Below are 27,037 nucleotides of genomic sequence, written 5' to 3' on the forward strand. Positions count from 1 at the left end.
TCATATCGCTGTGACTCAGAACCGTGCTTGGCATAGTGTGCACTTCATATGGCTAGGAGGGAGCCTCTCATACAGGTGATAAGGCAGCAAGGAATATACTCCCTTGAAAGGGGTCTTCAAAAAGATTAATCTTAATTGACCAACTGAATTGGGAAGAGACACTTCATATACTCCCAGCAGTGAAAGATTACCCCAGACCCAAAGGACAAAAACAAAACTAGCCAGTCAGTATATTCGTCTCCTGGATTTAAGGAGGGTTGGGGGGCTGGGCGAGGGGGTGTTTAAGTGGTTTATTACATGCACTAAATAGAGCCCTTTTTTAAAAGATTTTATTTATTTATTCACGAGAAACACAGAGAGAGGGAGAGAGAGGCAGAGACACAGGCAGAGGGAGAAGCAGGCTCCCTACAGAGAGCCTGAGGTGGGACTCAATCCCGAGTCTCCAGGATCATGCCCTGGGCTGAAGGCAGCGCTAAACCACTGAGCCACCGGGGCTGCCCGAGCCTTTTATTTAAAAGCCTGAAATACTGAAATTGTTTTGCCTCTCAAAGAACCGTGCTGATAAAGCATTCTACTACTATGGGACTTCTAACAGTCTGATCAACTTTTTTTTCCAAATTTGAGGGGAAAAAATTCCTGAAAACCTTGAACAGAAAGGAATGCAGCACTTACCCATGCTACCATACAAAGAAACCTTGAAAATACTATATTAAGTGAAAGAAGCCAGACACAAAAGACCACATATTTTATGTTTCCATTTATATGAGAAGTCAAAAAAGGCAAAGCCATAGAAACAGAAAGTGGACTGGTAGAGAAGGCAAAAAGAGGAGAGAGCATTAATGGGCACCAGGTTTCTTTGGGGGCGATGAAAATGTTATGGAATTAGCAGCAATTGGTTGCACAACCTTGTGAATAGACTAAAATCCTCTTTATTGTATACTACTTCAAAAGGGTGAGTTTTCATATGTGGAATATAAGAAATAATGAAAAGGACTATAAGGGAAAGGAGGGAAACTGAGTGGGAAAAATTAGAGAGGGAGACAAACCATGAGAGACTCCTAACTCTGGGAAACAAAGAAAGGGTTGCAGAAGTGGAGGTGGGTGGGGGGATAGGGTAACTGGGTGACAGGTACTAAGGAAGGCACTTGATGGGATGAGCACTGGGTTTTATACTATATGTTGGCAAATTGAATTTAAATAAAATATTTTTAAAAATTAAAAATAAATAAAAGGGCTAGTTTTATGGTATGTGAATTACATCTCAGGGGAAAAAGAGGAAAAGCACACCGGAGTTTTATTAGAAATGTTTGATTTTTTGGTATTTGTTTGTTTTAAGCCATATAATTATTCTGGGATTTGTTTTAAGCCATATAATTACTTCCTCAGAGGCAATCCTACCCTATATGAAAAAAAAAAATTCTCCACAGTCATGTCCCCAACGTTCCCAGTTTGAAAATATCTATAACAAAACCCACTCTCTCATTTACACAGGTGGGGAAAACAAGACCCAAATTCGAAGTCAGAGTCAAGCTGTACTGGGGACTGAACTGTAAGTATGAAAATTCCAGGCCTCTGAACCTCCAGGCCAATGGAGTAATCGTTCCCCCGGCCTCCTCATATCTTTAAAAGCTCAAATAATCTTCTAATGCACCAAAATAAATAAGAAGGGTTATCTAAACAGAAAACAGGACAAAACATCAATCTGTACTCTATCCCCTATATTATTTGTTTACCCAGGTACCCCATAAAGCACATATATGGAAATATAAAGATATGCACAGAAAGGGGAGACATCCAAATTTTTTAAAGATTTTATTTATTTATTCATGAGAGACACAGAGAGAGAGGCAGGGACATAGGCAGAGGGAGAAGCAGGCTCCCTGAGGGGAGCCTGATGTGGGACTCCATCCCAGGACCCCAGGATCATACCCTGAGCCAAAGGCCAAGGCTCAACTGTTGAGCCACCCAGGTGTCCTGAAACATCAAATTTTAACAGTGGTCTCTAAAGTATGGATTAATAGATGATTTTACAGATTTTCTCTGTGCTTTTCTGATCATACTTTCTTTTGAAAACATATGTACTTTTTAATGACATCAAATTGAGTCAGGCCTGTGGCAGACTAGGCGCCAGGTGGGATCTGGGCTGCTTTTTTACGTATTATTTCTAATCTCACAACAACCCTGTAAATTAGGTATTACCATTTCAGTTTTGAAAATGAAGAAACTGAGGCTCAGAAATTAAGGAACTTGTCCACCTTGTTAGTCTAAGAGCAGGAATTGAATCATGACTTTCTTTTTTCTTTTCCCTCTCTCCCTCTCTCCCTCCCTCTTTCTCTTCTTCCTTTTTTTCCCTTCCCTTCCCATTTTGCAGTATGTATTGAGTGCCTGTGGTGTGCCAGAACTTAATCTAGGAACTAAAAATATGAGAAGTGACATGAAAGGGAAACACAGGATGCTCTGGGAGTATGTTATGAGGCAAGGTATGGGGAGGGGACTGGAGTCAGAGAAAGCCTCCCAGAGGAAACTACTATCTGAAAGAGGAGACAAACTAAGCCAGGAAAGAGGAGGGTAAGTACATTCCGGATAGAAGGAACAGCATGCTGGGAACTCAAAATCTAGCCCTTGAGAAATAAAATGAATTAAAACGACTTAACAACTCACTAACAATTCCAAGGTTTATTTGCCTGTGTATGTATATGTGCCTGTGCATGGACTTGGGTGGGTATGTGTGTGTGTGTGTGTGTAAATAAAATGCCCTCACCACATTCTCAGGAGGCCAAATCTTGCAAGAGCAGGAGGGAAAGAGATACCAACCACTGTTTCTTTCTCCTTACTGCTCCCCTACCCCAGTGAAGGCAAGCCCCCTTCCCTGCAGGACCCCTCTCTTGAGATCCTCTCCTAACACTAGTTCTCAGGTTTTCCCATTTATTTCACAGCAGCAGGAGTCACAGCTGGGTTCAATCTCTGCACCCCCACCCCCATCCCCAGTTTGGAAGAAGTATCTAAATTTAAACCATGCAGCACCAAACTAAAAATGGCTTAAAAGGGGAATAAAGTACCTTGTGCTGGGCTCTTGTTAGATTTCACAGGCACATATTACCCTTTTTTTAAAGCAGATATAGTCAAATGATTCTTAGGTAATAAAATAACCATCTCCAAGTTCACATGAGATAAAAGTGTCTATTTTTTAATGATCAGGGAAGAGGTTGAAGCAGGCAGAAATAGAGTGGGGAGTTAAGGGCTGACTCATGTAAGATACATTTGGGGTTCTGAGAATGTTATCCAGCTCCAGTGTTAGTGCATGCTGGATCTTTCCTCATTCCCTGTGTGAATCAACTGTTTAGAGGGGCACCTGGCTGGCTCAACTGGTAGAGCATGTGACTCTTGATCCCCGAATTTTGAGATCGAGTCCCACATTGGGTGCAGAGATTACTTTAAATAAATTAAATATATTTATATGTATATGGATCAACCAGTTAGAAAAGCAAAACAGACCAGGAGTGAGAAGTCTGGTTGCCAGTCCTTGCCCACCCCTCAAGCAATTTCTCCTTTCTAAGCTTCAGTCTCCTCATTCCTAATCATTTTAGGGATTGGAGGCTGAACTTGATCAGTGGTTCTTAAGCTCCTTTTGCCCATGACACTTTTTTTTTTTTTGTATTTAACATGAAAACATTAGTTCCTTTAAAAACTTTTTCATTTAAGTGCCACAAACATACTGAAAAGTGATCCAGTCATGTGTTCAGCTTTATGAATTTTCACAAACTGAATGGACCTAAAAAAAAAAAAAACAGTAGCCAAATCTAAGAAATAGAACATTACCAGCACTGGAGTAGGAAAACACATCTGAAAAGACTGAAAAATGAATGCCAGCTTGTTTGGTTTTTTTAAGGGAGAGAGTGGGGTGGGCGAGGATGGAGACAGGGAGAGAGAGAATCTTAAGCAGTCTCCACCCCCAGTACAGAGCCCCACACAGGGTTCCATCTCATCACCCTGAGATCATGACCTGAGCCAAAATCAAGAGTCAGACACTTAACTCCTTAACTCACTTAACTCCACCCAGATGCTCCTAGCTTATTTTATTTTATTTTTAAGATTTCATTCATTTATTTGAGAGGAAGACCAAACGAGAGAGCACAAGCAAGGGGAGGGATTCAGGGCTCAATCTCAGGACCTTAGTTAGGATCATGACCTGAGCCAAAAGCAGCCACTTAATCTACTGAGCCACCAAGGCACCCTGATGGTTTGATTTTAATAGGAAATGTGAAGAAACATGAAAAACATTTCCACAAATGGGTTATGCACCAATCACTCAGTCACCCTTCAGTTTTATGCCACACTTGAGGAGAGCTATTTATTGCCATGACCTAGTTCCTAGAACTATAAAAATGTGTATTTGAGAAGGAAGGAGAGTCTAGTGCACAAGTGCTCAAAATATATGAGATGAATGAGTGAATAAACTGAACTTGAATTTGAGAAACTGAGGACACAGACTGAGATGAAGCTCATGGATGTGACCAGCCCCATATGTAACTCTACATCCTGACAAGGACATTATAAAAAACATCTACTCGGCTATGGCAAAAGGTTTGAATCAAGTTTTCTAAAGCTTATGACAATGCAATATTCAAATCACTTTGTGAATTTTGGAATCATAGGGAACTTGGGAGGTGAGAGTTGAAAATTCAACTCATAAAATCACTGAAGTATTAAACATTTGGATGGAGGACCAGACTCAGGAAAATGAAAAAGTCTTTTAGTATACACATTCTCCAGAATAAGGCAACACAAATATGTACGTATTTCAAAGAAAAAAAATGGGGAAAAAAGATACTGACACACTTTTAAAAAGCAATAAACAGTAACTAGAAATCAACAACTGCACACATTCTTTATCATTTATATAAGATGTTTAAAATGTCATTGATACCTTGGAGATTTTTTGCTCTGTTGTTTTTATTTTTTAAGAGCTCACATAAAATGAAACAGAACAAACATGGTCTGCTTCAACTTTCGGCTATAACAGACCGTAACTTCTTTCAGTATTTCTAATTAGTATTAATATAACTTCCCCTGTAGCAGACCAACAGTTCTGCTGAGGGCAATCAGAAAGCCAGGTAAAGTCCAAAAACATCTGTTTGAAAGAAGCAACAGGAAAGCAACCGATCAGTCCAGCTTTGAGGATCCAGATCCTGGGGAGATGTGAGGCTTCCTGAGGCAAGCCCAGCTTTCTGAAAGCCCATTTTTCTCAGTAGGGTTTTTGCCAGTTCTTGGCATGGGGCAAGAAGTTGAGAAGCCAAGCAGAGGGCAGCTGCTAAGAGGCAGCGAAGCGTGCAGAACTTTAGACATTCTTCTGGGGCTGCAGTGACAAAAATGGAGTTTAGAACTAAAAAGTCATATCCTCGAGAGGCTCAAAGAAGTGAACCTAACATGAGCTTTCTCCTTGAAGTATTGCTAACTGAGTGCACAAGGTAAGAGACTCAGAAGCCAAAGAGATGAAAGGCAGAATGAGCTTTTTTTTTTTTTTTTTTTTTTTTTTTTTTAGAGTATTCAGTGGACTCGCAGTATTAGAAAGACAAAACTTGGAGTTTGGGACCTGCTGAGGGAAACATCTCAGGCTCTCTATCAGTGCTCCTGGGCGCCTAGGATTGGGGAAACCCAGAAATAGACCAAATCTTAAAAGTCTGCAAAACACATTTAGTTAGACTGAGTGCCTAATTAGACTGAGGTGATCTGCCTTCTGTGAGCAAAGAATAGGGTAAATACTCTCATAAAGTTGATGACATCATCCAGAGCATCTTCCTACACAATATTAGACATTTAATATAAAAATGTCAGGCAGGGGATCCCTGGGTGGCGCAGCGGTTTGGTGCCTGCCTTTGGCCCAGGGCGCGATCCTGGAGACTCGGGATCGAATCCCACATCGGGCTCCCGGTGCATGGAGCCTGCTTCTCCCTCTGCCTGTGTCTTTGCCTCTCTGCCTCTCTCTCTCTCTCTCTCTCTCTGTGTGTGACTATCATAAATTAAAAAAAAAAAAAAAAAGTCAGGCAGGGCATCCCTGGTGGTAGATGCAGGCAGGGCAGTCCCCGGGCGGCGCAGAGGTTTAGCGCCACCTGCAGCCCGGGGTGTGATCCTGGAGACCAGGGATCAAGTCCCACATCGGGCTCCCTGCATGGAGCCTGCTTCTCCCTCTGCCTGTGTCTCTGCCTCTCTCTCTCTCTCTCTCTCTCTCTCTCTCTCTCTGTCTCTATGAATAAATAAAATCATTTTTTAAAAAAATGTCAGGCATATGATGAGAACCAAGAAGAAAAAACAGAATATATACACAGATTCACAAGTGGCCCATACATAAAAGTTAATAAGCTGGTCTTTAAAATGACTGATTAATATATTTGAAGAAATAGGTAAGATGGAGAATCTTTTTTTAAAGAGATTTATTTATTTATTTATTTGAGAGAGAGGGAACCGGAGGGAGGGGCAAAGGGAGAGGAAGAGAGAGCCCCAAGCAGAATCCATGTTAAGCACAGAGCCTGACGTGGGACTCGATTCCATGACCCTAAAATCAGAACCTGAGCCAAAACCAAGAGTCAACCAACTGAGCCACCCAGGCACCCCTGGGTTTTTTTTTTTTTTTTTCTGGAGAATTATTTTTTAAAATAATCTAATAATCTAATAAAAATTTGAAAGCTGAAAAATACAAAATAATATTAACAGATTGTGTAATAATAAATTAGACACAGCAAAGAACTAGTGAGCCCTAAAATAGCAAAATATAATCAAAATGGAAAAGAGAAATGAAAACTAAAAATACAAATAATAAAACTGGACATGTACATAACAGAGTAAAAAGTTCTAACATAAAAGTAACTAGAGTCCCAAAAAGAGAGAGAACAAAGCAAAAACAATATTTGAAAAAATAATGGCAAAGAATTATGGGAATTACAAAAAACATCAAGCCACGCAGATTCAAGAATTCTGAAAGCCACAAGCAGGACAAACACAAGGAAAATCACATGTAGAAAACCTGCTGAAAACCGAATATATAAAGAAAAGTCTTTTTTTTTTTTTAAGACTACTTATTTTTTGAGAGAGAGAGAAGAAGCAGGGGGAGCACAGACAGAGGGAGAAGCAGACTGAGCAGGAAACCTGATGAGGGGCTCTCAATCCCAGGACCCTGGGATCATGACCTGAGCAGAAAGCAGACACTTAACCGACTGAGCCACCCAAGTGCCACAAGAAAAGTCTTTAAAAATTGCCAAAGGAAAAATATGTAACATCAAACAGCAACAATAAAACGAACAGCCAACTTTTCAAGAAAGGAAGAAAGCCAGAGACAATAAAATGACATTCTTAAAGTGCCTCGGGGTGAGGTTAGGGGGGGATCTTCCTCCCCAGAATTCTTTTTCTTTTTTAAGATTTTATTTATTTATTCATGAGAGACACACAGAGAGAGGCAGAGACACAGGCAGAGGGAGAAGCAGGCTCCATGCAGGGAGCCAGATGTGGGACTCGATCCCAAGACTCCAGGATCACGCCCTGAGACAAAGGCAGGCGCTCAACCACTGAGCCACTCAGGTGTCCCCTCTCCCCAGAATTCTATACATCCAGTGAAATTATCTTCAAAAACAAAGGCAAAACTAATTATTTCCAGGCCAAAAAAACTAAGAATATTCTTTTATACCAGATATGCATTACAAGAAATACTAAAAGAAGTTATTTTGTTGTTGTTGTTGTTGTTGTTTTGGTTTCTATGCAGAAGGAAAAGATCTCAGAGGGAACACATGGAAGTAATGAAACGCAATGGCTAGGGTAAATATGTGAGTAAATCTAAGCAATGGCTAGGGTAAACCTAAGCAGAGATTGATTGTAAAAACAACATCAGTGCCTCATGGAGAATTAAATATATAATTAAAATAAATTATAATAATGACACAAGAGGCAGAAGGGAAGGCGGAATTGTGAAGGGAAGATAGGGTAATGGAATCAAAATATTCTTAGAGCCTAACTTGTGATCAAGTGAAAGCAACACTGGATTAATCACATACACACAAAAAGTAAAATGAGGGACGCCTGGGTGGCTCAGCCTGCCTTAGGCCCAGGGCGTGATCCTGGAGTCCCGGGATGGAGTCCCACATCGGGCTCCCTGCATGGAGTCTGCTCCTAACTCTGCCTGTGTTTCTGCCTCGCTCTCTCTCTGTCTCTCAAAAATAAATAAATAAAATCTTTAAAAAAAAAAAAAAAAAGAAAGAAAGTAAAATGGAAACAAATGTGTAACATGCTAGTTGAGGGGAAAAAGGGAAAGTTAAAAGTAATGCTTGATGAATCCCACCAAAAAAAGCAAAGATGAAAAAAATGGTACATAAAACAGGTGAGACACAAATAGGAAACAAATAGTAACATGGTAGCTGTAGACCTTAATATATCAATCATTATATTAAATGCTTTAAATATTTAAAGACCAAACTGTCAGGCTGGATTTTTAAAAACTCATTTATATGCTACTTACAAAAGATACAGATTTAAAATAAAGGCAAAATTAAACTGAAGTATAAAGATGGAAAAAAAAAAAAACTGTACTATGTATCTATTAGCCCAAAGAAAGCTGATAGGGCTCCATTAATATCAGAAAGGTACAGTTTAAGATAGGAAGCATTACTAGATATGAGAGATATTTCACAATAAAGATATAACAATTCTATATATAGAGAGAGAGAATTCTAGAGAGAGAGAGAGAGAATACACCTAATATCATACCCTCAAAGTTAAATAAAGCAAAAGTTAGCAACTATGAAAAGCAACATGGGAATACAAAGTCAAAATGGGAGAGTAAGGATATACAAGATCTGTGCTACAGGATTTTAAAAATTGATATAATTGACATATATAGAACATGGAACTGGGATGCCTGGGTGGCTCAGCGGTTGAGTGTCTGCCCTTGGCTCAGGGCATGATCCCGGTCCTGGGATTGAGTCCCACACCGCGCTCCCTGTGAGGAGCCTGCTTCTCCCTCTGCCTGTGACTCTGCCTCTCTGCATGTGTTTCACATGAATAAATAAATTAAATAAAATCTTTAAAAAAAAAAAAAAAACATGGAACCAAATAACCTCAGTATGCACATTCTTTTGAAGTAGACATGTAACAGGCAGGCACCCGGCTGGCTCAGTTGGTAGAGCATGCAACTCTTGATCTCAGGGTTGTACATTCAAGCCCCATGCTGGGCATGGAGCCTACTTTAAAAAATAATAAATAAAAATAAAGGCCAAATCAGCCTCAAAAAAAAAAAAAGTAGGCATGTAACATACAGATACAAAAATTGACAATATGCAGGGCCTCAAAGCAAGTTCTAAGAAATTTCAAAGAACTAAAATCATCCAAAGTATGTTCTCTGACCACAGGAAAAGTAAGCTAGAAACAAACAGCAAGGGGGGGAGGGGGAACAACTAGAAACTCCTTAACTGCTTAGTAATGAAGAAGTACATTTCTAGGTGGGTGGGAGGATGTATGAAATAGGTGATGGGAATTAAGGAGTACACTTGTGATGAGTACCAGGTGATGTGTGGAATTGCTGAATCACTATATTGTACACCTGAAACTAATATAACACCTTATGTTAACTAACTGGAATTTAAATAAATACATTTTTAAAAAAGAAGTACATTTCTACATGACCCTGTGTGTCCAAAAAAAAAAAAAAACCACACAATGGAAATTATAAAATATTTTCAACTAAATGACAATAAAAATATAACAAAACAGGATTCAGCTAAAGCTATGCTTAGAGGAAAACTAATACCCTTAAATGAAAATATTTTTTTAAAGAAAACAGAGATAAAAGCTTCTATTTTAAGAAACTAGAAAAAAAAACTGCAGAAAATTGGAATCAAAGAGTGTAAAAGTGGGATCCCTGGGTGGCGCAGCTGTTTGGCGCCTGCCTTTGGCCCAGGGCGCAATCCTGGAGACCCAGGATCGAATCCCACATCGGGCTCCCGGTGCATGGAGCCTGCCTGTGTCTCTGCCTCTCTCTCTCTCTCTCTCTGACTATCATAAATAAATAAAAATTAAAAAAAAAAGAACAAAGAGTGTAAAAGTAAATAATAATGATAAAAAAAACTCATGCGAGGGCGGTCGGGGTGGGGGGGGCTGCGGGGGCGGGGGGCGGGGGCGGGGGGGGGCTGCGGGGGCGGAGGGCTCACGGGTTAGCGCCGCCTTCAGCCCAGGGCGTGATCCTGGAGACCCAGGATGGGGTCCCACATTGGGCTCCCTGTAGGGAGCCTGCTTCTCCCTCTCCCTGTGTCTCTGCCTCTCTCTCTCTCATGAATAAATAAATAAAATCTTAAAAAAAAACTCATGAGATAGAAAACATATTTATAATATAAAAAACAAATCAAAAATACTCTTTGCAAAAATTAATAAAATTCATAAAACTTTGGTAATATGCATCAAAAAAATAAGATTTACCAGTATAAAAAAACAAAGAGCAATATCAGTATCAAGAACAACAAAAATATAGGGATAAGACCATACAATCTGGGATGCCTGGGTGGCTCAGTGGTTGAACATCTGTCTCTGGCTCAGGGCATGATCTCGGATTCCTGGGATCGAGTCCCGCATTAGACTCCCTGCACGGAGCCTGCTTCTCCTCCCTCTGCCTGTGTCTCTGCCTCTCTCCCTGTGTCTCTCATGAATAAATAAATAAAATCTTAAAAAAAAAAAAAAGACCAAACAATCTATAAATATTAAGATCTTAAAAGAATGTAAAGAAAACCTTTTACTAATAAGTTTGAAAATTCAGATAAAATGGATAAATTCCTAGAAAAACACACCTTATTAACACAAGAAGAAACAGAAAATCTAAATAAATCTATACCTATTGAAATAAATGAATCCATATTTTAAAGTCTTCCTATAACAAAATTTCCAGGCCCAAATGGTTTCGCCAGTAAATTCCTCCAGACACTTAAAGAATAATTCCAATCTAACAAGCCATTCCAGAGAACAGAATACAGAGGAAATATCTCCTACCTGGTTTTATAAGGGCATCAAAACTTGATGTCCAAACCTGGCAAAGGGACCACAACAATAGAAAATTGCAGGTTAATCTCTCTTGTAAGGAGTGCCTGGGTGGCTCAGTGGCTGTGCGTCTGCCTTTGGCTCAGGTCGTGATCCCAGAGTCCTGGGATCAAGTCCCACATTGGGCTCCCTGAAGGGAGCTTGCTTCTCCCTCTGCCTGTGTCTCTACCCTTGTCTCTGTATCTCTCATGAATATATAAATAAAATATTTTTTAAAATGAAAATCCAAGGATTGGAAAGAAAGAAATAAAACTGCTATTATTCACAGAAATATATAAATTATATATAAATAGAAAAATATAAAACTATTAAAATTAAAATTTTAGGACAAATTCTTGTCCTAAAATAAGGACAAGAAATAAAAATCAACTATATTTCTATATCCTAACAACAAGTAATTTGAGAGTGAAATTTTAAAATGCCAGTTACAGTAGCATAACTAAATATCAATTATCAGTGACATCATTTTTTAGATTTGTAACATCTATATCTCAGTATTTCTGCCTTAAAGAGGGCAGTTTATGATTAGCTCAATCTCATTGTTATAGATTATTCTAATTTTTTAAATACACCTGGATCATAGAATTGAATATATAATCTCCAAAACTTGTTATGTTGGCTCAGATTCTCTAAAATCATTGAGGGGATCAAAATAAAATCATTTTGACACACTGAGTAACACAAATATATATAAATATAAAAATATTTTGTATTTCCTTTTTTAGTATCTCAAAATGAAACTGAAAGGTAAAAAAACCCTATCTCACACAAAACTAAACGAAAATATATACAATATACCAACTATAATGTAAGAGAAGTAAAAGTTATTTATAATAAAATAATATAGATTTCAATATGCAAATATTCAAGCAGTACTGTATTAGAGAACATAATAAAGTCATCAGGTACATGTACCTCTATGTAGACTGAATGTCACAGGCGTGTTATATTGATGTCTCAGATACAAGCAGCGTTGCTTTGGCTAAGTAGTTTTTCTGAACAAAATTAAGTATGATCTCTACCCAATTTATACAGTATTTTTAATCCTGGAAATTTCAGTGCACGTATATTTCAGTGTAAAACCAATGCATGTTCTAGGCTCAGAAAAGTATAGAGGGTTTTCACTTACCTCTTCAGCAAAACATTTGAAAGCTGCACAGGACATGAGATAATTTGTCACTGAATGGAACACTCTGGAATACTGCAGGACATTTACAGCATTTCTGGTTTCTGCCCAGTGAATGCTTCTAGATCCCGTTACATATTTCCAGTGTGTCCCCTTGAAAGCAGTACTTTGCCCATTTGAGAACCAGTGGAATAGACCAGGCTCAAAATCCAGTTTTATCACATGCTAGCCCTGAAAACTAAGAAATCAGGCAGCCATTTATAGATCATCCCAACCAACATATCATTTCTCCAACCTACCCAGTCACAAGCAACAAATGACAAAAATCCTTGAAAGAATTTGGGTTTTCTCTAAAAGTATCAACATAGTCATAGTGGTTAAGAAAAATCACAACATTTTTTTATTTCCTTTCACTTATTGTATTTTGATTATAGATTGGGAGACGTACATATACCATAGCCTTTTTAATACTTAGCACCTAAAAGGCTGAATCTGACCTATTCAAACTCTCAATCAGATTTTGTAATAACTTTCAGCAACAAATCAAATTCTTTCAAGAACTCTACACCTACTTTAACCACATTAAAATGTTATACATAACTTCATTTGTTCAAAAAATGCCATGCTTGTTATTCTGAAACAAAATACAGAAAAATAACAAAGTTTAAAAGAGAACTTTTTTGCCCTACATTCTTGTAGGAAAAATATTTTCCAACCAAATTTTCAAATTCTCCACTTCTTTCCTATCACTGCTTTTAAAAACCTCATTGCACAAAATACTCAGAGAACTTTCTAAATAAAAGGAAAATTTCCAGCTGAGTTGAAACACTTATTTTCCAAATAAACACAATCCAGAAAATTAGTCAAAAGCCATCACTTTCTATAGTTCTCATTTCCCTTTGAATAATAAGTAAATCATTTCTAATAATAGATGATGTTGGAAATTTTATTAGTAACTATGCAATTTCATCATGCTGCTTATTCTCAAGCCCTTGCCTACCATGTGACTGGTTTGGGAGGTATAATGATCTGGGTTTGAATCCCAACTCTGCTACTTACTAGCTACGTGTATCTAGCTATGTGTATCTATACAAAATTCTTAATCCATTTCTTTACATGCACAATACCCCTACCTTACAGTGTTATGACAAGACCGTATGTAAAGCACCTCACGGAGAGCTTTACACATACTAAGTGTTCATTAAATAGGAATTATGGTTGTTATTATTATAATTAGCTGTCATGTTTGCCAATATCTGTTTAACTCATTCAACTATTTTCTTCTTAGTTGCCTCATACATAATTTTTTTTTTCTGGCTTGCAAAGCATTTTGAGATATGCACGTAAATGTCATATGATAGTTTTTGTACTTAAAAGCTTCACTGAGGGGCATCTGGGTGGCTCGGTCAGTAGGCTCAGGTCACGACGTCAAGGTCCTGGGATCAAGTCCTTCCTCCTGGCTCCCTGCTCCACGGGTAGTCTGCTTCTTCCTCTCCCTCTATCCTTCCCCTGGCTATTAGGAGCCCTCACTGTCTCTCTCTCAAATAAATAAAATCTTGGGCAGCCCGGGTGGCTCAGCGGTTTAGCGCCGCCTTCAGCCCAGGGCGTCCTGATCCTGGAGACCCACGTAGGGCTCCCTGCATAGAGCCTGCTTCTCCCTCTGCCTGTGTCTCTGCCTCTCTCTCTCAATCTCTCTCTCTCTCTCTCATTAATGAATAAAGTCTTTAAAAAAATGAATTTCTAAAAATAAATAAAATCTTTAAAATTCAAAAGTAAATAAAAGTTTCACTGAACTGTCTTAAGAGGTAACAAAAGGAGGAAAAAGAAAGGCATTTGTTCAACCACAAATCAACATTTCCTGAACATTAGTCATGTGATGGTAGCTTATAAAAATTCAGTTTGTGCCTACCAATATCCTGATGATTTATTTGCCCCTGACAACCTCCTCAGATTTCATCTAATTCTCATTTTCAGTCTTTGCAAGAAGAGTAGACTTCTGAACAATTCACAACATTTTAACAGTTTTTCTGTGGTACTTTTCAGCATAAAGCCTCAAATTTTTAGATATTATGTTTCATATTCAGGTCACTGACTGGTACTTTGGAACCTACAAATAGCTCTCATGGTTTGGTTACCACGGTCACTCCTTCTCCTTACCATTGGGCACGTGCACACACACACACACACACACACACACACCACCTCACACTGTATACTCAGCTGCTCTCTGTCAACACATACCCATCTCCTGGCCCTGAAAAGATTCTTTGATCACTAATAAATTAGCTTGGAAGAGTATTGGGAGACCTTAGATAAACAATCTTTCAGAACCTATTGGGGATCTTAGATCTTGAAAATCTGAGAACTATTAATGTTCTCCTCATCCATAAACCAAATGGGCATGCATATAAAACTGTACTTCACAGACCCTTTGAAAACCAAATTAATAAACTGTGCTGTGTTTCAATGTTTCTCAAACTCCTGACTGGGATTCATAGTAAGAAACAGACCTAACGCCAAGACAGCCCATACCTACATGCAGAAACAAGCATAAATATCCAAAATTTCAGTAGTCTTGGTAAGTTTCAGTAAAGAATGTTTATCTTTACCAGGTGCAATGGTGACCAACATTTTCTATTCTATGTCATCTTTCTAAAATGTTGCTCAAAACTCACCATACTACTTATTTACCACCCACAATCTGAAGAGTACTGATCTAGTTTAACATTTCTCTATTTCATAAATATGTAAACTAAAATCGAAAGGAATAAAGGGTCTTGTCCTTAGTCGCTAATAAATTAGGTGAAACAAGCCAGAACCTAACTATCCTGACTCCCAAACAAAGGCTCTTTCCCAAAGTGAAACAAAAATTCTAAATACCAACTCCCCTCAAAAAGCAGCTAGGGATTTGAAGCTTAAAACATTCTGACACACTGAGAAACCGAGTGTTAAAATTCCAAACAGCAGTGAGTAATTAGCCTTATCCTGAGCCTCCAATTGAGCTAGTCTTCACTATTTCTAAAACATGAGTATGGCCTAGCATGACAAGGCATATAAGCAATTTTTTTTCTTTCCAAAAACCCTTTATCTGGCCCCTGAAAACAACACAGGGAAAGCCAACCCTCTGAGTTCACTTTAAATACTTTGGATTACAGGAGTACAGGTTTTATTTGTTCACCAGAGAGGCTGGCTTAGCAGTGCAGAGAGGCCCTCTTTCCACTTTGCCAGACCCAGGCATACATAGCTCTTCTCCCCCCCCCCGCCCCCCCACCTCCACCTCTGGGCTGCTTAATTAAATTTTAAACATGGAAACCACACAGATCAATACGTGGATGTGAATGATCCAGAGCTTATTAGATGTTAATACTACCAACACCAACTACCTCTGCCGCTTTTATAGCCTCTCTTACAGAAAGTGCCCATTGCTTGGGAGCCTTCATTACAAACAGTTCAGTAGATTAAAATACTAGTCTCCTCGCTGGCATCAAGCTGTTTGTGGCTTTGGGGTTTTGTATTTTGGTTTTGGTGTTTTGGGTGGTTTGGGTTTTGTTTGGTTGGTTGGTTGGTTGGTTGGTTGGATGGTTTGGGTTTTTTTTTTTGGGGGGGGGGTCCTTTTTTTAATGTGGAATAAACATCCCTGATCAAAAAAGGTGAGAATCTTATAACAAGCCAGAGTGACTGGGAACTCGTCTGGGGAAGGCCAAGCCTGGGGGCTTGTGTCGTCCGCTAGGTCACCCACATAACTGGGCGCAGAAGGGGCGCGGTGGGCGCCAGCCGCCCCCTGGGGCTCGCAGCCCCGCTGTCCAAGGGCAAAGTGCTGAGGCCTCCTCAACGCACAGCTCGCAGCCGGAAGAGGGTGGGGTGCAAACTGCGGCGCAGCCTCTCCGGGGCGAGAGCTGCGAAAGCCCGCGGGGGAAAGTGGGGCGGGCGAACCCTAAAATTAGCGCTCGGGAAGCAGGGGCTGGGCACCGTGGCGCGGCGATGGCGTCCTCCGCTGCGGCGTCCGCCCTGGAGCCTTCCCTCCCCGGGAGCCTGGCCCCTCGGCGCCCTCCTCGGCCACTCGGACCTCGAGCAGGAGCAACGCTGCAGGAAGGGCTCCCTCCGGTAACGGGGTCGGGGAACACGTGTAGCCTCCGGAGACCTTGGGGTCTATCGCTCCTCCCCCAACTGCGGCAGAAAATTTAAGGAGCCTGGGAATTTAAAACACCAGAATCCTCCAGAATCCCTGTTGGTGAATTAAAATTTGGCTGGCTCATTTTAGTGAGCCCCATCCTTTCCAGGGTTTTCATTTAAATCCATTTCTCTCTGCCCCCATGCTTAAAATAGAATTCGAGTAATGGGGGGGGGGGCGGGGAGAATTAGGGGCTGGAGGCTGGAGGGGTGGGGGTAGTTTGCATGGGAACATCTCTGCAAGATAAACAGTTCTGAAGGTCAGGGATGCTTCGCCATTGGGTCCTCCTGAAAGGATTAACGTTCATCAGACAAGTCTCCCGTCAACATTTTCTTGTGAACCCAAACTGTAAAAGTCTGAAGTATTTCAGATATTCCAATTGCAATAAATGCATTGAAAACCTACCCATCAATAACTATTGTGAACTCTCCCAAAATAAAATTGTCAGAATCCTGGGAGCTATTATAAGAAAATCTGTGAAATGGAAATATGTGTTAGGCAGCCAAGATTACATGAAGAATGCAAAAATATTGTTCTATTTGGTAGTACAGATATGGAAAATTGAATGACACAATATTTGGAAACCAGAAGCCAGTCATTAAAAAAAAAAAAAAAGTCACGTTTATTACATAACTAGAATTTTAAAATAATATATACACAGTAATTTAAAGTCATCCATTAATACAAACTAACCTTATCTGTGGAGTGACATTTCATCCCTGGCATCTTTTAGTCGCCCCTCTGCAGTTGGCCCCTTACCTTTATTTTCAGAATCTTTCATTCTCTCTTTCCTCCCTCTGCTGCAAATGAGCAGGAAAGTCCGGCTGATTCTGCAAACCTGACTTTTGATTTGTCATTCACAGAAAGTCAGGAGTCTTAGGGGCGAAGTCCCTCAACGGAGGAGCACCCGAGCTCTGATAATTGCATGCAAGTCAGTGTGCGGGGTGATAATTTTGCTTATGCTGGAGCAGAAAGGATGGGGATGAAGGCCGACGTAAACACAAATTCCAAAACATGGCATGGAACTGGATCTGGAGTCTAGGCTTGCCTTTCCTTCTCTTTGATTAGGGAACCAACTGTTTAGTGCCTCCTCATCTCTGTAGAGATTTAGTTCAGGTTGAAAGAGGAATGTTTGTGCCATGTGCCAAGCTTATTCTCAAATGGAGACCTTAATTTTGGAGGGAATTAAGAGACCTGTGCTTTATTTTCTCTTTCATATTCATTCATTCAACACATATTTCTTTTACCTCTCTGTGACCCAGGATCCATGCTAAGTAGTGGGGATACAACAGTGAAGGGGACCAGTCCCACTCCTCAAGGGGCTCACAGGCTGTTACAATACAGAGGCATAGAGTGACCTGTGTCTGCTGCGTGGACACAGATCATTGAATCCATTTCACTCAGGCGTAAGTTGATTCTCAGGGCTGAGCAAGAAATGGGCATGAGGAAGCCAGACCATGAGAGCTCTCTCTTAGAGGGCAAGGAAAATTCAAACAAATCTTTCAGTCATCCAATTCCAACTTACTTTCAATCATTGCATAGCTCAGATTCATTCCTTCATTCCTTCACTGAACAAATGTTTATTTGTACCAGGTAGAAGTCCATCTGTTAGGGAAAACAGACCAAATCCTGCTCTTGTGGCTATTACATTTTGGTGAGAGTATGAAGACAGACAATACAAAAATGTGAACATGTAGTAAATGGTAATAAATGTCATGAGGAAAAATGAAGCATGGTAATGAAAAAGAGACATGCCATTTTAGACAGGGTGGTCAGAGGAGGTGACAATTTATTTTATGAAAAATGGGTCAAGGTCATCATAGTCCCTTCCAAACATCTTCACTTAGACATTATTTTAAGTTCTGACTCCTCACAACCTCCTCTGCTCTGGGTACACTCTAGGTGATGGGTGGTGTTTATTCCCCCATTATAAATTGGTAAACTGATATCCAAAAAGATTAAGTGACCCAATCCAGGACCTCACTAAGTTGTAAGAAGAGCAACACCAAGAAATACACCTACCTGTTGCTTTCAACCCCAGAAATTGCTGGGTTACAATGCAATATTGACATGGAAAATTTGCTGGAGTAGTTGAGATAAGGTCAAAAACCTGTTTCTACCACTATTAACTGAGTAGTGTGGGGTAGGTGACAACCTCTCTGGCACCAGTTTCCTCATCTGTAAAGTGGGACTAATCATATCTACCCTTTGTATGTGCCAGGCTTTTCAGAAGATCAAAAGGGAGAATAGATGTGGTACTTGGTAAACTAAGTCCTATATAAATGTAAGGTATAATTATCAACATACTTGGACACATTAAGGAGAACTAATTGCTAGTGTTCACCTGATCATTACTGTAGCCAGTCAGATAGAGCTGTAGACTGAAAGCTTGCCATGGCCACTAAGGGTCCTGGAGTTGATTTCTAGCTGCCACAATTTAAAGACTCCCTGAAAGTTTTAGGAAATTTTAAGTATTCAGTTTTTGTTCCCATCTTTCCTTGGCAGTAAATAATACCTTTATGCTTCTCTTCGACAACTTAAGACCAGTGTGGAAAATCTGCCTTCATTGGAACTCGTTGCTGGCCACCAAATGAGCCATGTTGGTGCATAGACCACATCAAAGCTAGAGACATCTCCATCTTGAAGGTCCAAGTTCAGAACAGCCAAATTGTGCCCAGTTAGGAGCACCTTTAGGGGCAGAGTGGAGAGAGAAGGAGGTGATATGCAGCCACCATTCATGCACTCTTTCATTCAATAAATATACATTGTGCCCGGTACTGCTTCGAACACTGGGAATGACATAGCGCTGAAAAAAGCACTGTGTCCTGAAGAAGCCTGTGGCTTCAGGGCAAGAGGTCTCTACAAGGTATGCTGATTTACTCATTAATGAAAAGGAATGCCAAGACCTGGGTTTGAATAGTAGGGCAGGGGCCATAAAGCAGGAGAGATGGTTCAAACATGGGCTCTACTACATTCTGGGCCCTAAAGTAACCTGGGACACTCTCCTACACCTCTGTCTATATTTCCTGATCTGTAAGATAAAGACAATAATGGAACTACCTCCTGGGGTTGGGTGAGGCTCAAATGAGTTAATACATGTAAAGTACATAGCACAAAGCCTGACACATAAAGTGAGGGCTTCATAAATGCTTTAAGACTAATATTACTACCTTGTGACCTGGGTCAAGTTTACCCCTCTGCTCCTTCTACAGGAAATAATAACTAGCTTGTAGGGCTGCTGTGAGACTTACACATCAGAAAGAATATACAAGCCTCAGCAGAAAGGAGTAGCTCCCCCTCAGCTGCCAGCTTCGCTCCAGGAGGTGAGCTTTAATCAAGTAGGTTTCCCAGGAAAAAAGACTAAGGCTGAGAGGAGTGAAGAAGTGAGAAAAGAGCTCCTATTTATATTTAAAAGAAAGCCAATTGTTTTCAAGAGTGTGGTCATTTCTAGGGGTACCTACATTTTACCCAACACAGTATTTTGCATGATGAACGGTTTTGGTTTTGCTCTATTTGCTTTATCGCATATCTGTTATCTCTATGCATCCTTAATTGATTGGTTGTTGTTTTTGTTTTTAATTAAGTGCACAGAAGTTTGAAGTCCTCTTCAAATAAAAAGAGCTTTTATTTCCCTCCTGCTACAATATTTACAGAAGCCTTACACCTCTATTTCTAGAGCTATTCCAAGAAGGGTCAGGTGAATTCTCAGAAACCTTGTCTTGATCCACAGTAAACCTCAAGGCCCCACCCAATTGAGGGACAGGAATGGGCTCAAGCCTTGGAGCTTTCCAAAATAAAGTAGGGTCTCTGACAGACCCCACACTTCAAAGAAACTGGTATCAAGGACCTCTGTAAACACCCATTAAGGGAAATGATGCCCTATGTCAATAGCTGGGTTTAGCAAAGCTCAAACAGGCTCCACTGGCTACCACGTCCTTTCATAGCTCTGCACAGTCCTTGTCTTGTTTGATGCCACTTCTGAGTCACTAGACCAGTGAGTCATGCCCAGTAAGGAAGGCCATCTTGAGAGCAAAACCGAACAGAATTTTCAAGAACAATAAGTGAAACCCTGAATTGAAAAAGAATAGGCTTTTTATTGTCCTTGTAAAACAAAAATGAAAGAAAAGATGCTGTTGTTAATATTGTGGGTTCAGCTTCCCAGCTGTAAATTCTATTCTGAAGAAAAACTGAGCAAAAAAGAGCTTTTACATTCTCTTGGAAATCTGAGAGCAAAAGAGACTTAGAGGTTATGTCCCAAATTAGGCAGACCTAATGGCCTTTCTTTGACTTGCCTTGACCCTCTTGTAGCTTTAGTCATTCATTCCTGTCACCACGTGGTGACAGGAGGATGGTTCCACATGCATCACCACATTCCATCTTCCTCCATCCAGCCAAGCCTCTGTATAGTTTGCTCAGATCACTGGAGTGGCCATAAAGGAGGTAAAATAGAGAAAAACTGCTGATTGGGGGTGGAGGAAGGTTTGTGCCAGCACACGGGAGGGCAGCATGACTGTAAGAAAAGCTGCAGAGGCTCCCATGAAGCCATGCTACAAGGCAAAGGGAAGGCAATTAATACATAGAGTGCCTAGTCTGTGCTGGGTACTCTTCTTATCATCATTTTCAGACATTTATTGAGAACTTATTTGCCAAGCATTGTGTTTAAAGAGCAGTTTGGTGCCTGCCTTCGGCCCAGGGCATGATCCTGGAGTCCCGGGATCAAGTCCCACGTCAGGCTCCCTGCGTGGGGCCTGCTTCTCCCTCTGCCTGTGTCTCTGCCTCTCTCTCTCTCTCATTTTCTCTCTCTCTCTCTCTGTCTCTCATGAATAAATTTGTTTAAAAATCTTAAAAAAAAAAAAAAAGAAAGAAAGAAAGACTTTCACAGCACCCTGCCTGGGTTTGAATCCTAGCTTACCCAGTTGTGTAACATTGGAAATGTTACTTAACCTCCCTGTGCTTCAGTTTTCTCATTGGTAAGACAGAGATGGTTAAGAAAAGGTTATTGTCAGAATTAAATAAAACAAAAATATGCACCTGTTTCGGACCCTGGCCAGCACACAGTAAACCGTGCATATATGATAATTCTTGCTGTTCCATCTTTTTTCAGATGAGAAAAATGAGGCAGAAATGAGGAGAAGCCACTTGCCAAAGGATACAGAGCTAAAAAGTAGCACAGCTAGGATACTTTGTTCTCAAGACAACATTGTGAGGGAGGTGATACCATCTTCCTTTTATAGATGAGAGCTTGTAAACCCAATAAGGGGCCTAGGAACTTGCTCATGCAAGAAGCTGGCAAATGGAGTTAACACTTTAGAATCCACATTTGCTAACGTTTAAGTCTTTGCACATCCCACTAGGCCAGTGGTTCTCCAACATTAGCATACATCAGAATTACTGCAAGGCTTGTTAAAACAGATTGCTGGACCCTACCTCCAGAGTTTCTGGTTTGGTAGCTCTGAGGTGAGGGCCAACACTGCATTTCTAACAGGATCCAGGAGATGTTGATGCTGCTAGTCTGGAGACCACACTTGGAGAACTACTGTTCGACAATCATGCACTCGTATGCAGAACAAATGGTAGGGAACAGGGCCTAAAGATCGTTGTAGGTCAAGTTCTCTCCACTCTGGCACAGTGTTGGTTACTTCACAGGGCCTAGCAAATATCCTTGTATTTACATAGGTCTTTCATATTTATATTTATGATCTCATTTGATCTTTCCAATATCCCTAGGTAGTAATCAATATTTCCATTCAGCGTGATTTGTTTTTAGGGGTATATGGTTAGAAATTGGCAGTGGAGGATTAAAACCGCTGATCACCTGTCCTCCTCTCCAAGTAACTTGTCCTAGAAAGCACCATCTGCTGATGGAGACTGGCTCAAGTTCCAATCTGTCTTTCCAGGGAATACTACAGTTCAGGAAAGGGCTCTTTGACCCGCTGGGATTTCAGGGAGGTAACTTCTGGTGGGAGAAACTAGGGCCAGTTTTCTAGCATTGTTTCAAGGTCTACTTCTTACAAAATACTTCCACCAACTGTTCACTCCCTTTTCTGTAACCTAAAAGCTTTGATATTTGTCTAAAATGTAGTTCTTTAGAAAGTTTGGAAGCATTTGGGAGGTTAATTTCCACTGGGCACAGCTTGTTCATATTCCCATTTGGAACAGCTTGCATGCTTAGGTATATTTTTTTAAAGTTGTTTGGACATATAAGCCAACAAATTATTACTATCCAGAATATTTAAACAACTGTAAGTGGATAAGAAAAAGACAAACCATCAAGTTAAAGCAAAAAATGGGAAATAACATGAATAGGCCTTATTCACACATGGCCAATATTCACATGAAAAGATCTTCATTTCATCATTCGTTAAGGAAACTCAATATAAAACAACCATGCAGTACCATTTCACACCCATGAAACTGGCAAGCATTAAAAAGTCTGACAGTACTCAGTATTGGCAAGGATGTAAGGAATCATGAATCGCACACACTTCTGGTAGGAACTAGATTATCACAAATGTATGGAGGTTAGCTATTTTTCCAAAATCAAAAAAGCATATACCTTTTAACTCAGTAATTGTCTATCTAGGTATGTATTCTACTTAAAGTCACAAATGATCATAAGGTAAATTTCTGGTGCATTCTCTTTGGAGATATATATATAGATATATAGATATATAAAATCTCCTAAAGGATAATCTCCTAAAGGATCTTTTCATTACAAACATATTTATTGAATGTCTGCTATATTCAGGACACAGTGTTAGGCTGAAAAGATGCCAAGAGTCCCCAAAAGCTAAACTACTTCTCACTGCAGCCTCCTGGTGGGAAAAAAAACAAAAAGGTGGGAACAAAAAAGATGCTGTGAAAGATGTTCTGGTTAGTACAGAAGGAACAGCTGCCCCTAAGGAGCTTCCCGGTCATTTTTTATTCTCATAGGTTACTGAGTTTTCCAGCTCTGTGACTAGCCATTGTTGAGTTGTGATCATATGGTAGACTATCTGGACTAATATCAATAAAAATAGTAACTAAGCTACTGTGTACTAGGTACTTTATATACATTAATTCATTTAATCATCACAGAACATTATGATAGGAATTATCATCTCAATTTTATATATGATATATAACTGAGTTTTAAAATGATTTAGCACCTTGCCCAAGATCACACAGCTTATTACTGTGCCACTTAGTAATGGGAGATTCAAATCACAGTCTGGCACCAAAGCACATGATTCTAGATGCCCAAATTGGTGTCTATCAATTATGTGATGATGTCCCATCATTATAAGAAATTCAGGGCACCTTTAAAAGAAACACAAATAAAATCGGGATATGGATTTCTTGCATTGCATGATATTTATTAATTTTACTTCTCTCCATGAGTATAGATATTGAAGCATGTTTATTTTGTGCAGGGAGATATGGCAGAAAGAATGCTGTATGGGCAATCAGGCCCGAGTCTGCCACTGACTAGTCATATGACCTCCTGCAAGTCACTCTGTCTCTTGCTTCACCTTCCTCATCTATAAAATGGGGGAAATAAACACTATCTGCCCTCCCTCCTTCCAGTGTGCTATCAAGATTAAAATAACATCTTGTAGTTGACATGTTCTATAAACTGTGAAGTATCATATAAAATATTATAATGGCCTTATCCCCAGGTTGTATGGGAGAAGTAGAGAAATACAGTGATCAGCCATGATCCTACTTAAGAAAAAAGAGGGATAGTGTGGCAATAGGTCCCAAGAAGCCATGATTGACCTCCGGGACAAAAACAGAGAAGAGAGGAGAGGACAACTGTATACACAGTATAGACCTGACTTTAAAAACTATAAAATGGGGTGCCTGGGTGGTTGAGCGTCTGTCTTTGGCTCAGGTTTTGGGCCTGGGGTCCTGAGATTGAGTCCTACCATCAGTCCCGTGGGGAGCCTGCCTCTCCCTACACCTGTGTCTCTGCCTCTCTCTCTGTGGGTCTCTTGTGAATAAACAATTAAAATCTTTAAAAAATAAAAACTATAAAACTAGGAAACTTATCGTAACCCATTTTACTGCAGTGGAAATAGCCGTTTTGTCCTCTTTTGCAAACATTCGCAGACACCTGGAATTTCATACTGCATGTAATTATCACTCAAGGAATACTTGTTGCAGTGACCCTTCTATTTAACTCCTCAGCCAAACTAAAGTAAAAGGGTGCTTAGCCTTCAGACCTATGAAGTTTCAGCAACAGTTGAATGGCAGTGGGGAAGGAATTTAATTGTGCATTGACTAAAAGTAATAACACATTCTTTGAAAGCCAGCAAGATGACAATACCAAGCCTTAGTCTAACCACCAACAATAGAAAAGCTTGTTTCTAATGCAATAAATAAATATTAAGAAATAATTCTTGCTTTTGGTCAAGTTTAGTTTTAGAATGTTTACTGTGCCAGCACTTCACAATTATTAACTCATTTAACTCATCAATTCATTTAATCTTCAAGACAATCCTGCGGTGGAGGTGGGGGGGTGAGGACCGTATAAATGACAGGGCCCTGGTGCAGTGTAGCTTCTGCCTTGGATCGGGTCGGCCATTTTAGGAATCAAGGCATGTCAGCCTCTCAGAAAAAGAATCCTCAGATGATAGAAACAGATGGAAAGGACAAGACAGGAGACACACACACACACACACACACACACTCTAGCAAACAGGTTATCTAAGAAAGTACCAAGCCTGGTCTTAGCCTGGTAGGGTACGCAAAGGCCAAGTAGATGAGAACCTGCCCATGTGGAATCTATTAGACCAGATGAACAGTGACAGATGCCCTATGGGTGACAAAACGCTAAAAAAGAGGTTACAGGTGGCAGAAACCCCAGGAAAGGCTTCAGAAAGGAAATGGCATTTCCTTATGGATGGGTCGGCTGAGAGACAAAGGCATGGCTACTGCAAATACACACAGGGCAGTGAGCTAGCAGATCATGACATGTCCTTGCTTAGAACACCAGTAGCTTCCCAGCTCACTTAGGAAATAAAATCCAAACTCCTCGTCGTGTCCTACCCAGACCGCGATCCAGGTCCCGCGTCTCCCACTGTCCCTTTGCTAAGCTCAGGCACTCCGGGAACCTTTCCCACTTGTTACTGTCTGGCAGGGGTGCTCTCCCCAGGCTCCATGCTGGAGTAACTCCTACTCAGTCTTCAGGTCCTGGGTGAAATCCCATTGCCTCCGAGAGGTCTTCCCCGTCCATCTGCCATATAAGCCAGGGTGCCTCTGCCTTCTTTTTCTCTCAGCACACTATGTGATTTCTTCCCAGCACCCACAGCAATTTGTAATGGAGAGGTTTAGCCAGTTTGTGTGTGCAACGTGTTGCCCCCTCTAGAAGTAGTGCCTAGAGCTGGGCCTTGCCTATCTTGCTCACTCCAGGCCGTGGCACGCTGGAAGAGCTCAACCCAGACTCTGGAAGGAAGGAATGGGGTGAATCAGTGATTGGATAAATGGGAGTTAAGGCCATGGTGGGGACAGGGTGTGTAATGGGGTTTGGGAAGCAGCGTATTGTGGCTCGAGCTTAGGAGAGAACTGGGGATCACCGCAGACAGGTGGGAACGGGGGATGGGTGCAGACGGGGGAGACCTTGAAGGCAGCCTTGGGTCCAGATTCACTCCTCCAATGGCTACTGCATTGCAGGCAACCGGCCAGGTGTCGGGCGGGACGCAAACCTGAACAGTGTCCCCGAGGCACCCTGAATTCGCTCTGGCCAGAGTCAAACGTGCACACAGGGGCTTTTGCAGGAAACAAGCAAGCTCCAACCACCTGGCCCGAGGAGAGATGCTTAAGAGGCCAAGGGATGGAAGGAGAACGGGGGACAGCGCGGACGCCGGCCCCCGCACCCCGGAGGCAGCGCGCGGAGCTGGTCTCGTCCCGGGGCGGGGGCGGGGGCGGGGGGGAGGGTCGCCAGGCCCGGCCGACGCCCAGGCCGCGCTGCCCGCAGCCCCAGGTGCCAGGGCCCGGGAGGTGGGCCCGAGACGCCGCCGAGGCTCGTCCCAACAGGTCCCCGGCCGCGACCGCACTCACCCTGCGCCGCCTTGGGAGCCGAGCGCGTCCTCCACAGCCGCCGGGTCGCCTTCCACGGCCGCAGAGAAGAAAACAGCCTCCGGCTCTTCCTGCCGCCCTTCTCAGTTGCTCCCATCTGTGCGCCCGCGCCCCTCCCCCGCCGCCGCCGCCCGAGGGTGGCCTCGCGCTTCCCCGGCCGCCGCGCGTCTGCAGGTGCCGGGCGGTCGCCGGGCGGCCGCGGCCGGGGGGGAGGAGCTTGCGGCCGGGCGGGGCGGGGCGGGGCGGGGCGGGGGCGCTGCAGCCGGGCGCCCTCCGGGAGGCCCCCAGCGCCCGCGGCCTTGCAGGTGCGCGCTCTAGGCCCGCGTCCCGCGCCCAGGAGACGTCGACGGAGCCAGTGCCAGGTCCTGCGAGGCGTCGTTAAGGGACGCCGGGAGCCCCGGGGAAGTGCGCGGATTTGATCCCCAAATCACAGATGGTGAAACTCAAGCTCCGAGAGGTTAGCTCTCTGCCCAGAGCAGCCGATTGGGGACAGTTCCCAAGTCCTGGGCTCTAACCGTATTTTTTTCCTGCCTAGGAATGATCTCACATTCTTTTTTTTTTTTTTTAAAGAATTGAATTGACATTTCAATTTTCAATTTTTAAAAGAACTGACT

The 27,037-nt window shown here is 41.6% G+C and overlaps 1 protein-coding gene across 5 annotated transcripts in view; it reads right to left on the bottom strand.

Annotated features, from left to right (window-relative positions):
• Positions 1 to 26,596, bottom strand: part of DNAJC6 (DnaJ heat shock protein family (Hsp40) member C6) — a 138,866-nt gene extending 112,270 nt beyond the window's left edge. Inside the window, exon 1 of one of the 5 annotated variants that reach the window (XM_025427990.3) lies at positions 26,406 to 26,596. In XM_025427990.3, coding sequence (XP_025283775.3) covers positions 26,406 to 26,520 — 115 coding nt within the window. In that variant the 5' untranslated portion in view covers positions 26,521 to 26,596. Of the gene's footprint in view, positions 1 to 17,057; positions 17,076 to 17,123; positions 17,337 to 26,405 lie in introns of those variants that run through there. The other 4 variants (XM_025427989.3, XM_049110340.1, XM_025427991.3 and 1 more) reach the window with 4 other exon arrangements.
• Between the last annotated feature and the right edge of the window lie 441 nt (positions 26,597 to 27,037).

Source organism: Canis lupus, chromosome 5 (genome assembly GCF_003254725.2).
Source record: "Canis lupus dingo isolate Sandy chromosome 5, ASM325472v2, whole genome shotgun sequence".
Taxonomy (NCBI): Eukaryota; Metazoa; Chordata; class Mammalia; order Carnivora; family Canidae; genus Canis; species Canis lupus.